Source organism: Pagrus pagrus (assembly GCF_965226575.1).
Source record: "Pagrus pagrus genome assembly, chromosome: 3".
Classification (NCBI taxonomy): Eukaryota; Metazoa; Chordata; class Actinopteri; order Spariformes; family Sparidae; genus Pagrus; species Pagrus pagrus.
The window spans coordinates 20,987,446-21,000,634 of NC_140187.1; the positions used below are offsets into that span (position 1 = coordinate 20,987,446).

Genomic DNA, 13,189 nt, shown 5'->3' on the forward strand with positions numbered 1-13,189 from the left:
AGACTAAAAATGTATAAAATAAACTAAAATCCAAACATGATTTTGTTTGTGGTTAAAGCACAGTTTCCTGAAGATATATTGACTGTTTGCTGCTGAATTTTAACATTCGTAATGGAGCCCAGTCTAGACTGAAGTGAAGAAAGATCACACATCACACTAACAGTATGACATCAACTGCATTATGTTTCCATTATTACTGAGAAAATTAACATGTTTTTTGCATCTTTCTGAGCTTTGATGCTGCTTGTAGATGAAAGTTTCATTCTAGAGATGATCATGACAATATTTAGTGAACGATGGACCTCATCAGCTCCTGTGGAGGCTGATTTTAGTTTAATTTAAAGACCTTTAAACAGCACAACATTAAATATTCATGATTACACTAGCAGCAGTTTAAACTAAAGTTTGAAAAAAAGACAAGGTATTATTTATAAGGTTTAATACTCAGTGTGTTTCTTCAGGATTGTGTGGGTGTGTTTGATCAGATTTGATGGGCAGTGGCCTGACTTCACTAGCTAAAAATCCCAAAGTCTTCATCACATTTTAATTAAAATGACTCCCACCCATTTCAAACCAGTCAGAAAACTATACACAAAAACACAACAACAGACATGTCACATCAAATGAATACAAATGTTTTTTTAAAGTTTGTATTCATGTAAGATCATAAAAACCGTAGTACACAGCTTCCTGAGGAGATTACTCTCCAGGGCCTTTAGAGATGGGATGATCTGAAGATAATGCAGCTCAAACATCTTTGTAACATGCTCCAGACCCTTGCATAAAACAACGGTTTTAACAATAAAGGATAATCAGAGGTGTGCTGAAGAATATATGACATTTTAATGTCAGAGTAAGGCAGAACATTCCTGAGAGGAGCTGTTGACCCTTTTTTAAGAAATGCTCTGACAACATTACCAAACTAAGTGTGCTTGATAATGACAACATGAAGTCAAAAAGACAAAATAGACAAGTGATGAAGGGAAGAACCTGAAATCAGTCAGGTGTTTAACAGTCATTAACAGTTTAACAATCATCAGAATACCTAACCGAGGACAAATCACATTTTATTTTATTCTCCACATGTAATAACATTACATAGACTGTGACCTGCGACAGTAGATAATGGTAGGATATTGTGAAAAGTGAAAATGGTCAAAAATAGTCAAATAAATATATAACTAAAAGAACCAGCGTAATCAAAGTACATGGTCAACAAAAGTAAACAGGTAGGTTTTCAACAATATATTTGTTGCAAGTGTTTTCAACAATATTGATAGTGAATATTTGAAACGGTTTCGATACTAATTTTTCAGTGTTGATACTGATACTGTGTCAACTTTTCCTCTGGTATCGAACACTGATATAGTTCAAGGTATTGTATCAAAGTTTGAAATTCCAGGATTGTGTCATCACTATTTGGTGCACGTCAAAGACCTTTAAACTCAATTCTGACTTGACTTCTGACATAAACCTAGTGCACAAGTTTAATGTCTTTAGACTAAAGAGTTTGACAACACAGGAGAAGTCCAGTGAGAGCGAGCTCTCTCTGTGTTATAAGGCTATACAAATAATTCTAACAATGTGTAGTTGCATTATAAAACCCCAAATTGCAGCTGCTTGTAGTAAAAAAAACTACATATGCTGTTTTCACAATTTCTTTTAATATATATTTTTAAAAAGGCACCTAAGAAACCAGACTCATAGAAAGGTTGTCCCTGCTGTCACTGCTCTTTCCTTAGAGATGCCCTGTATATATTATTGTTTTGTTTGTCATCACGGTTCACAAGCTCAACATTAAATCTGCTTGGCAGACAATCCTCATAGAAATATGGAGTCCTGTGCTCTTTTCGCATTTTGGACGACAGATACACCACGGCTCCGTTCTTGCACAAATGAGCTAGTGTCTCCACAAGCAGCGGGTAAGTCTCTGGGAGGTAAATTATATCTGCACAGAGCACCAGATCCCAGTCAGAAGGGAAGTTCATGTGGTCCTCACCCCAGGACAGAGGCAGGACGGTGGGAGGGGTGTTTGGCCAACCACTGTGTGGCATGTTAGCAGAGACGTTGGCCTGGATCTGAGGGAGAGTCGGAGGAAGGTCTGTGAGGGTCACAGCTGCACCTGAAAAAGATATGAGAGTGTGGTTCAAATGTGTTGTTGATCTTATTTACAGATATCTGTGTTCAGATACTACAAATGTATTAAAATTCTCAGGATGTTTTGAGATTTCTGACAAGTAATCTTTTATCATTGACACTTTGTGAGCATCAGCTGTTGTGGCAGCTGCAGCAGGTTCACAGCGCCTCTGGTGGAGGCAGGTGTGAGCTGCATCAACAGCTGAGTATGACAGTTAGCAGACTTCTTCAATGGACACTAGAGAAGACCTGTCTGTGTACATATACAACCAGCCAGGAGAGGTTCAGGAGCCTCTAATGCCATTTATCATCATAATAATCCGCAGTGCAACAACACACCGAGACGTGCTGCCAGGATCCCGACCACACCAGTCCCTGCTCCCAGCTCGATGATGCGCTTCCCTCTCAACTCCACCGACTGCTCCTCCAAGTAACGACACAAGAGTAACGCCTGTACACACACACACACCCTTATCGTTACACAAACCTCACACTGATTTAGCACGTATATTTCTATGACTTCAACATAAACCAAGTCGGCTCTTACAGCTTCCCAGACCGGGGCAGCCACGCCGAGGTTTGCCCCGAACACCTGTGTTATCTTCAGCTCCTGGCCGACTAAGGTGTAAACGGTATCCTGAGAAAATGTGTCAGCAAACAGACCGTCGTCTACAGGGAAGGGGTCGTCTTCATCCTCTGAACAAATCATGTCTGGTAGATTGAATTAAAATGGTCAACTCGATGTACAGTCAGCGACCAACACGAGCACCTCAGCCTGAACAAGTCGCCTTCCAGGTCAAGTTATTAGCGTCTCACGTTAGCTAACGTTGTCTGTAAGCTAGCTGTCTAACTGCTCAGTTCACATGTTAAGATGTGTTTTACTTTTAGCCTGCACTTTCAGAGACTTAAATACGTTTTATAACACGTATCATTACTCTATTAACGGAAACCGGATGCTTAGTTGCAGCTATCTTTGTTTGAGATAATTTTATACAGTAGGTGTATACGAGGCTTTTACTTTGAAATGCAAAACAAACCCACTTAGTTTCCGGGTCAGGAATAAGTTCCCAAAAATAACTTTGGGCTCTTCCCACCAGGCACGTGTTAACTCTAGGTACAGTCCACACAGTGTGGACTGAGCATAATTAAATGCTCTGATTTATACTAAAACTGTATACATAAGATGTTGCTGATGTTATTTGGGGGATGAAGTCTACATATAATTGGCTGTTTCATTTGTAAACCTGAGGTTTAGGTATTGCTTTACTTTGACTTGGTAAATTCAGGTGCTGCCAGCCTTAAAATCAGTGCATCACAAAAGAATTAGATCATCCTCATCCTGTTTTCATAGCCAGCATTTTCAGCTAGACAAGTGTCTGCTCTCAAAACAATGCATGATCTCATTCACTCATGGGTAAGCCTGCAGCTCACAATTATGCCCATGGTGAATCTGCCAATTGTTTTATTTATTCATCGTCTGTGTGTAAAACTTTCAAACTAGGAAAAATGTGAATCACGAGTCCAAAAGGATGTCCTCAAAGGGCTTATTTTGTCCAAATTAACGGTTGAAAACGGACCACTTCATTTACAATAATATAAAACAGCAAATCCTCACTTAAGAAGCAAAAACCATGAAATGTTCAGCATTTTTGCTTAAAAAGTTATTTGCATGACCAATAAATGATCAAAATAGTGTATAATCCAGTAATAGTTGTAGCTGTATTTAGCATCAGTGCTGCAGATGAAAACACACAAAACACCGTCATGTTCCAGGTTTATTTAAAAAAAACAAGTTGCCGTCTCCTCACCCATTTTGTCCGGAAAACAAAACTTAAGTAGAGTACCACTAAGACATAACCAGTTTTCACACACACAACTTCACATCAATGACAAAGATGATTTTAACAGGTGTATAAAGTGTAGAGTCGAGTACAGATATGTCAAATAAAGCTCTTCATCATTCCAGCTCATCAGTCTTTATAGAACACAAGCACATGTCAAGAATTTCCAACCAAAATGTAATGTGTCCAATCTGAAAATAAAACAAAACAACAATGCTGTCTTCATATGTATGCTTGTGTTGGACTACATCACAGTTTTCTCAGTGGAAAGTACAATAACTGTTGGGTTTTAGACTACAGATAAACTTTACTCAATATACAGTAATTCTGCCTGAGACAGAACACGTCCCAACCTCCTGATTATTTGAAGTTATTAAAAAATAAATAATTCTTTTCATCACACAGATGACAGTAGTATTACATCCATAACACAGCCACCCTCACTCCCCTCAGGCCTCAATATGTGCAAACTGCAAGAGTTTAAAAAAGGTAGCACTTTATGCAAGGACTGTGAACAACAAAAAACAAGACAGTGTTTTGAAATGAGCACTTTATGAAAAGTGCAGCCGGTGTGACTCGAGTCTGATTTTAAAATCACCAGATGAATTGGAGGGAGCTCATGGCTGTTTTAACCCTCACCAGACAAACAGTCTGATGATCAACACAATCTGATTATTATTAAACTGAGGAGTTAAGCCATAAAATAACAGGTGGTCCTTCAACCAAAGGAATATATTTGGTGCTGAATGACTATTCACATCTGGTCTCATACTGTCCTAATACAAAACATTTTCTTTTAGTCTTTCAAGGTCAAAATACTGAGCCGGGACATAAAAGCAATGCTGGGATCAAAGTGAATTTGCAGTAAAATTAGATCTACTGCATCTGCATACTGCATCACATCTTCCTCACAGAAACAAAATGTTTGCAATGACACTGGACAGAAACGATGCAATCACACAACAAACGTCACAATTCGTGCTTTGAGATTAAGCAGAGGATGGTCTGCTTTAGCATTTAAACATTGGTAGTCCATTTTTTGTGTTTTCTTTTGTTAAGACACATATGTCAATATAGTCAGGTTTGACAAACCTCTGTCGCAGAGTCTTGGCGATCTGGGTGCAAGTCACTTGATAAAACAGCCCTGGCTCAAACGCATTGTTGATTGTTTCTCTCATTAAAATCAACCCCACACAGCCCAAAGTGCACCTGTAAATAGACGTGGAATTCTTCTTCTTCGTTTCCCGGTGGGTATTAAAAGGCAGTCATCTTTGTTTTGCGTAGAACCGAGACAGAGTCCAAGTCCACACAGATGCACAACAAACACCCACACAGAAAACAAAACGCCAGAGGAATGCAAAATTAAAACTTTGTTCCGAAAAGAATAAGAATTAGAACAATTACTATGACAAAGAGGATCAAAATGACCAGCATCTTTCTGTTTTTCTTCTGATACTGTTCTGCCTGCAAAGAACACAGAAAAGAAAAAGTCAAATACTGTATTTCACTTGCTTTCAATTTGATGAGTTTTTCCATTTGCTGCCAACCTTTACTTCCACTCTACTACATTTTAAGGTTAATACTGTACTTTTTACTCCACTACATGTACATCCACTATATGATTTGTTTGCTGTGAGCTTTTTCTGGATCCTATTTGGTGTCAACAGGAAATACATATTTTATTAATACCAATCTGAACTGTGATTTGTCAAAATTGTGATTAAAAAAGTTTACAGTTACCTAACCAAGAAGTCTAAATGTTTATGGAGACAAAGCATTTTGTATTTACCTTTTGTAACTGCTTCAATCCATCGTCTGTTTTAACACATGCCTGCTCCACATTGAAGTCGATTCTGTCAAGAACGGTGCCCTTGAGAAGGAAGAACAGAGAATTTGTTAGCAGAGGAAAATAATTTTAGATGTAGATTCTTTATTTTAAACAAAGGAAAAAGTGTTATTTTATTCTAATAATATTAGGAGGTTTATTGTTGGCAGTTTGGTGCAGCACTGCCAGACAACATCTAACCTAGGGTTTGTTTTCACACAAATAATTCTCATTCAAGCTCACTGACAACCCGACCCTCATACATGGAGGACAAGAAAGTTCATCTGTGGTGCCTCAGTGACTTGACTAATGTCATAATTCTAAAAAACTGTGTGTGAACGTGTCACGACGGCTTCAAATACCTGTTCCACCACCATTCCAGCCAAGTCCCTGAAAATCTCATTCAGATCCGAGATGGACTGCACTATTTGTCGGATCTCCCTCTCTCGCTCTTCAACCATAACTGTGTTCTGCTCCACCAGCATTAGCTGGTCGTCTGTGAACCCCTGAAACCAAAAGGATGACAGTCAGTGATTTTACAGTAACAATTCTTACTACAAATGCAGCAACACATTGGCCAAATTTAATTTGATGTCAAAATAGAAAAGAAAAACAAGTACTGATGCTGTATTTAATTCATTATCAGTAGATTTTGGTAACACCTTGAAGACTGAGGTAAAAAGATATCTGTACATCAATGTTTATGATTAAAACTTGGTCAACTCATTTCTTCTCTTTTTAAAAATCCCTGGTTATGAACTGTAGAGAGAAATTGTTATGGTTTGGTTAAATTTAACTAAACATACAGTATACTTTTTTTTATTGTCCTTTCCTGTCTTTTAGTGGGATTAACAGAAAGTTACCAACACTGATGTGCAAAAGTTGAATTTGTGTGACACAGTGGTGAGTGTGCATCCAGACTTTTAATGGATGTTTGTTTTTCTTGTCTTGTTTGTCCTTGACTGTACTGTTTGTATTGTACTGTAAAAAGGTGCCTGAAAAAACAAAATTGTTGTGAAACTTTCAGAGGGCTTTATTTGACTGACATAAAGAGATTTGAAAAGTCCATTCACCTTGTCATAAACAGCTAACTCTTCATCCTCTTCCATCAGGGGCCCAGAGTCAAAAAAGTGCTTTGACCTCTCCTCACGATTCTTCATACCTGGAATGTAAACATTTCACATGAAGCTTAGAAGGAATGAAAACAAAACAACTTGAGGATAAAAGAAATGCGATACTAGAGAAGAACTGCAGTTCTTACGTTTTAGGTAGCCGGACTGCGTGTGCCTGAAATTGGTGGACAGCTCCTGCAGACTCTGTGCCAGGGACGACACCACGTTTCTCAACAGCCTCTCCTCCTGCTCGGTGCAGTGGCCACAACGAGACTGCAAACCCGTCACGGCTCGCTGGCATCGATGAAACATCTGCAACGAACGAGCAGCGAGCAGTACTATATCATGCTGTTATGACTGTGTGCACAAGAAGAAATATGGAGCAATTAAAATTATTGACTATATGCAAACAATTCACTGTACCTGTGTTATCTCCTGCGTAGTGATTTCTATGGCATGCTCTTCCTCACTACTATCATCGAGTGTAGGACGATTCATATGCTTGTCATGAAGTAAGGCAAGATCCTTCATCTTCTGCCGAACCCGTGTGATCTCATACTGGATCTGAAATGATGGTTAAAAGGATTCCAAACAGATGCATTTGTGAGCTTTAGGTTAAATCTGGAATCGATCAGCCATTTACTGATAGGTCTCTTTATTCCTGTCCCTGTACAAAGTCTCTTTTTTACCTCATCAACCCCCTCTATCCATTTGGGCGGCAGTTTCTTGGTGACTCCAATGGCAGCTTCAGGATCCAGACTGATTCCTGACACCAAGGCCATTCGATCGTCAGCCATCTTGAAAAACATGGAAAACAAATGATGATTAAACCTTTTATATAGGCTTATAATTCAACATGATGATGATCGAGGTCTACCATTTAAAGTGACTTAAGTAATTACAGCATGAAGTGAAACAACAGTACCTCATCAAGCTCCTAATGTGATTGGTAGAGAGCAGATTGGTCCCATCCAATAGAAAACAAGGAAAAAGGAGAGAAAAAGACAGAAGTAACAGGAAGTGAGCCCCGGAAATTTGACAGTTAATATCAAAATAAGTGTTTTTGCATCCACCTCTATGAACAAATAATGATTTTGAGAATGATAATTACTGTACAGCAGAGCCACATAAGGTCACCTTCACTTGTACATAAGTAAAACTAGAGTGTGAATGAAAAAATAAAATCATTAAAAGCAAGAAACAGTGGTAATAAAGAGAGAGGTTGAGAGGTTGAAATGGTTGCCTCAAGAAAGGAAATATTTTTAAGACAATTTAAAATGAGTGGGAATGTACACATGGAAAACAGTAGTTGTAGTTGAGTCATTGCCTTTAAGTCAGTGCAAATATACTTAAGCCTGTGGATATGTGATGTGTCATTGTTGTACAACTGCAAAATTAAATGAATGTGGTATAATGCTACAAGAAAGTGACTGAGAGCAAAATAAATAAACAACTAAGTAACACCTATATTACATATTCTTTCTGTACATTACAGTGTGTTTTCTCTCTGACATTGGCGGAGAGTGCAGACACATTTAAATCAACACTGTTTTACAACATTGAAGAATGAAGCCTGATACAAAGACAACAGGACCAAACATACAATGACCAGACCGTTCAAAACAAATGAGATGCAAGCCTACAAATATCATTGTTAACATTTAACATTTTATGTCTCCATGCAACACACAACATGGTTGGAACAGTGTATTAAGTGTCCTGTAAGGAGGTGAAAGATGGCTGCAGGGCAAAAAACACTAATACCAGCAGCAACACATTCTCATAAAAACTATCAGTATCAAAGTTGACTGTAGCTTAAGTTGTGTTTTCATTAAATAATAAGTGGTATAATGATGTACACATCATTATACTGTGTTTTGTCATGTTCGTTTGCTTGCAGTTTCTTATCATTTTCAAGCACTGCTTTCCATTTTATTTGTTTTCTGTCATATTGCTTCTTATCTGTTATCATTTTTACCCATTCTGTTTATTCGCTCTGCGATTATGCTCGTTGTTTCTGCTTGTTATCACATTTTTGCACCTATTCTGTTTATTTGTGCTCTCGACGTCATTGAAAAATGAGGGCTTGCCCTCAATGATTTTTCGAGATTTAAATAAAGGTTGAATGAATGAATGAATAGGCAAAGGTAAAAAAACAGGATACCCTACTGAAGGAGCTCTTGTATAAATGCAGGTGACTGACTGAGTGATGAATGGGGGACATTTTTGTTCACAGCAGAAATGACAGCAGTTAATCTGCTGAACACAGCAGCTGAACTATCAAGCATGAATCATTTTTACTTTTCTGGAGTGCCAGGCCACATCGCCCCTGTTTTTTACTCAGAGCCTAAGTGCTGATGTTCCTGATGATCCTGAGGTAAACCCCAGCACGCCACTCTAAACTGCGTCACACACAGAGTTGCACTGACAAGCACTAATTAGCCAATGTCCACCCAGGAGTAAGATCAGCCTTTCCAAGCCGTCAGTAACGGCAGGCAAGGAAAAGTCATCAACCAGCTCAGCAGCTGAAATTCTGCAGTGTATTTTATGAACTGCGATACAGACATCCTCAACTGATGGGATATGCTCCTCGCATGTTGAGTGCCTCTGTGTGTACAGGCTGGCAGAAATTAATCTACCGCAGCAAGCAATTAACTGGTTAAAATGTTCACAACTGGGTGTGGATGGTCAAACACATCCTACAGCTGCTTGCTGTGTATTTTTGTACCCAGCACCTGGTCTCCTCCATTAGACAAAAGGTGACCTCCAGAGCAAACACAGGAGAGCTCATGCTCAAGCTTCTAAAAGTGAGTTGACTACCTTGTGCTTTGTAGTATTACAAAGGTAATGCAGTTTAACTGGCAGTGTGGATGTAGATAATGACAGAAGTCTGAAATGGGGTGAAGCATTCCTTTAAAAATGACTGAATGCGTGTAATTTGGAAAGAAAAAATTGACATTTTTGCACTTGGCCCTGACACTGACAATATTGTGCAGACTGGCAAGTTGTGACTGATGAACATTTAATAGAGTTTCATCCTCAATGTTACAATGAAATTCAGTGTTTCTGCTGTAAGTTATATTCGTTCAGTCAAGAGCCTGACCGATATACCTGTCAGCTGGTATTGGCCTGTCTGTATATATCAAATCAGCACATATGACACCGATATGAAAACTTTCTCTTTTCCCGAAAACATAATGCAGAAACAGATGCTGCATTATTAATCTGTGGTGCAGAATTTTGTCTTAAATTCAAAATGAAGCTGTCTGCTTTGATGTCATTTTGGACAACACAGTTGTTCAACTGTAAAATATCCTGCCTCGATAACATACATATTTTTGTGTTGGATAACCACATTTGAAGGATCATTGCATAAATGTGTGTTTATGTATATGTATATTATTTGTAATGGTTTCGGCCCCAAAAATCCAGTAATGCCAGGCTGTAGGCTCTATTCAGTGGCACGACAATCTCTGGTGCAGAATCTTGTCTTATTCAACTCAAATGAGTTTCACACAAGGAGGTAGCTGCTGTACTGATTTAAAAGACAGCTATGGCTTCAGGCTGGTATCCAGTCCCCTGTGTTGGGATATATTTAAATCGGCAGAAGGGAGAAAGTCAGATCAGCACATCCCTAATACCATTATTGAAGAACAGTTAAGAGGGGGAAATTAAGTCTTAATGTATTGTAGAGAGTAGAAGTTTCACCAGAAAACTGCTGAGGAGCTTTCTTGGTTTTCATAATGGATCCACAAGAGAAAACCCATTATTTTTGAATGACAGGCAGCAGATTTCAGGAATTTTATACAGCAATTTTCCTCATGTCAAACATTTTTATTAAAAACTAGAGGAGAACCCCAGCTATGTTCTAGGGGAACAATCAATTACAAGTCACAGGCACGATTTGATCTAGTCTAAATCAAATTACTACGTATTGGCCACAGCACACTTTCTACTAGGGAGGAGCACAATGTGACATTAAACAACATGCTTTAACTTTTTACAACATTTTATTTAACAATCTTATCTTTTATCCTAGAAATTAAAAAATACAGACTACTACTTAGCAAGTTGTATTTAATTGTTTACGTTTAGTGCAGACAATTAGCCATAAATAATTGAATAATATGCCTGACACTCCTCTACATCCTCCCTCATCACCTCACTGAGTCACATTAATCAGTCTTCAGGTGACATTACGGGGCACAGAAATCTTCCTGAGTAATTATTAACAGCTACTAACACACAGTTGTATCTAGCTACCACAGCTCAGTGACTGGCTATATGCAAACACACACAGTAAAATGTCAAAACGATGCAGACCACTCACCGCAGCATTGCTACGTGTACTCAGACGGGGGTCGTATGTACTCACTTGCTCAGCCAATATCTGCCGGTTTTGGATTGCATTGTTCCGCATTAACAAGAAGGCATCGGTCAGACGCCTAGTGGCCATGACTGCCTTGTTTGGTATCTAAATTAACACTGGACAAAGTGCGGATCAGGCGATGATTTATTAAATTATGTCCACTGCCGCTGACCCGCAGCTAACACCGCTAGCTTTAGCTTTAGCTTTGCCTGCGATGGATGATGAGCAAAACTCGCGATACAGCGCCTACAGTGGACAACACACGACCTAAATACTATTCATCTGAGAGGCATCTCTAATACTTAAATTAAAAATAACAAACATGACCGAGAGTTTCTTCTTAATTTTTTTTTTGGCTTTAACGATGGATTAGTAACGTTGCTCCGCTTGGACAGCTACGGAAGTAGGAAAACGTAAACACCTGCGTAACTACTGCTTCTTCTTCTACTACTCTTTTACTGCAGCTCTCAGCTGTCACTGAAGCTCACTATCGCCCCCTGCCGCCTCGGCGGATAGACAGTAGTCTGTCTATCTACTATGATTATTTCCACGATTGTTTTACAAAACAAGCAACAAAGTTTAGTATTGACCTCAGAAACAATAGTCTGACAGCATAAAGTCCACTTGCTGTTTTTTTCCAGAGCTTTCAACTGTTTTCATCATCAGATTGTCATGGAAATGGATCTGTTGACCTCCAAGCTTAGTAGCTGTTATGATTTCATCCATAGCACTTGTAGGTTTTCACGTCCAAATGAAAGTTAAAGCACCCATCCACTCCAAAATGTTGTTTTGTATGTTGTATGTTTGTACAGAATTTGGCACTATGGTAGTTTTCAAATTCATCCACCGCAAAAACTGAGTTAAATATGTGCACATATGTGCCCGTCTAACATGCAACGTACACAAGGATATAAACCTGAAAATTTGAATTCACCCAGGTGGGTGACATCTTTTGCTGGACCTTGACTTGCCAGAGTCCATGTCAAATATAAGACATCCCATATGAAAAACAGTGATGTCACATGCAGACATGTGACTCAAATCAATTAGTTCAAGTCACAAGCTAGGCCTAAGTCATTTTTTCTTGGGCAAGTTAAGTAAAGTCAAGCCAAGCCACAGGTTGTGTCAAGTCAAGTCAAGCAAGTCAAGTCCCAGGTCACATAACTTTTTCCCTAGGCAGGAAAGTTCAGCCTACCTGCAGTATCCGGTTTTAATAAATAGAAGATACAAGGTATTAGTACCGGTCAAATACTCACTACTAAATATAATATTTACCAACCTAATCAAAAAGTATGACAATGAATTTAATTTCTTTATTGATATTCCATCAAATAAACATTATCAAACAAAAAACCTTTCTTAATTTCTTATGAATTAAAAAACATTTCCCCCCATCATTTTTAAAGAGTGAAATACTAATACTAATACTAATAAACATAAAATGAACTCAAGTCCCATTAACAATCGCTCCACATCTGTGGTCACATCTCATATAAGAGACAAAACAGCATTTCAACTGACATATTTAACATGTGGTTTATGGACACTACTTATATTTGACAGGTCAAAACATGGATTTCTCATTTTGTACAGAACAGAGGTAAAAACAAAAGTTGCTAACATATGTACACTGTTCAGTATATGCAATTATAAGTCATTAAATATTTGGAAATTATTTTTATATATACCTGAACACATTACAAATGTATTATTATAGGAACATATGTGAAATAAATAACAAATCCATTGCAAGAGGGATGAACATCTATTTATCCACTCACTGGCCCTGCATCTTTGGATGATCCGTGTCTTCTCTCCTGTGTCCACATGCCCACATTGCTTTCATAATAATCCTTTATCTTTATGTTTTTCTTCCTGTCCCTGCCCTCACAGGTAAACCTTGCTC

At 38.4% G+C, this 13,189-nt stretch overlaps 2 protein-coding genes across 4 annotated transcripts; both read right to left on the minus strand.

Annotated features, from left to right (window-relative positions):
- Positions 1–1,645: 1,645 nt before the first annotated feature.
- LOC311254352 (EEF1A lysine methyltransferase 3-like) lies at positions 1,646–3,106 on the minus strand. The gene is made up of 3 exons (XM_084348072.1): positions 2,684–3,106; positions 2,476–2,587; positions 1,646–2,122 (listed from the first exon to the last, which is right to left on the minus strand). The coding sequence occupies exons 1-3, from the start codon at positions 2,843–2,845 to the stop codon at positions 1,725–1,727; spliced, it is 672 nt and encodes a 223-aa protein (XP_084204198.1). The 5' UTR covers positions 2,846–3,106; the 3' UTR covers positions 1,646–1,724.
- A 792-nt stretch (positions 3,107–3,898) lies between these two features.
- On the minus strand, positions 3,899–11,703 carry stx16 (syntaxin 16). 3 transcript variants are annotated; one of them, XM_084348982.1, is made up of 9 exons: positions 11,245–11,703; positions 7,840–7,851; positions 7,604–7,711; positions 7,338–7,478; positions 7,064–7,226; positions 6,876–6,964; positions 6,165–6,308; positions 5,767–5,847; positions 3,899–5,441 (listed from the first exon to the last, which is right to left on the minus strand). In XM_084348982.1, the coding sequence occupies exons 1-9, from the start codon at positions 11,368–11,370 to the stop codon at positions 5,340–5,342; spliced, it is 966 nt and encodes a 321-aa protein (XP_084205108.1). In that variant the 5' UTR covers positions 11,371–11,703; the 3' UTR covers positions 3,899–5,339. The 3 variants fall into 3 exon arrangements, with proteins under 3 accessions (XP_084205108.1, XP_084205110.1, XP_084205109.1); XM_084348984.1 differs by lacking the exon at positions 7,840–7,851 and having other exon boundaries at positions 11,290–11,703; XM_084348983.1 differs by lacking the exon at positions 7,840–7,851.
- Positions 11,704–13,189: the final 1,486 nt, after the last annotated feature.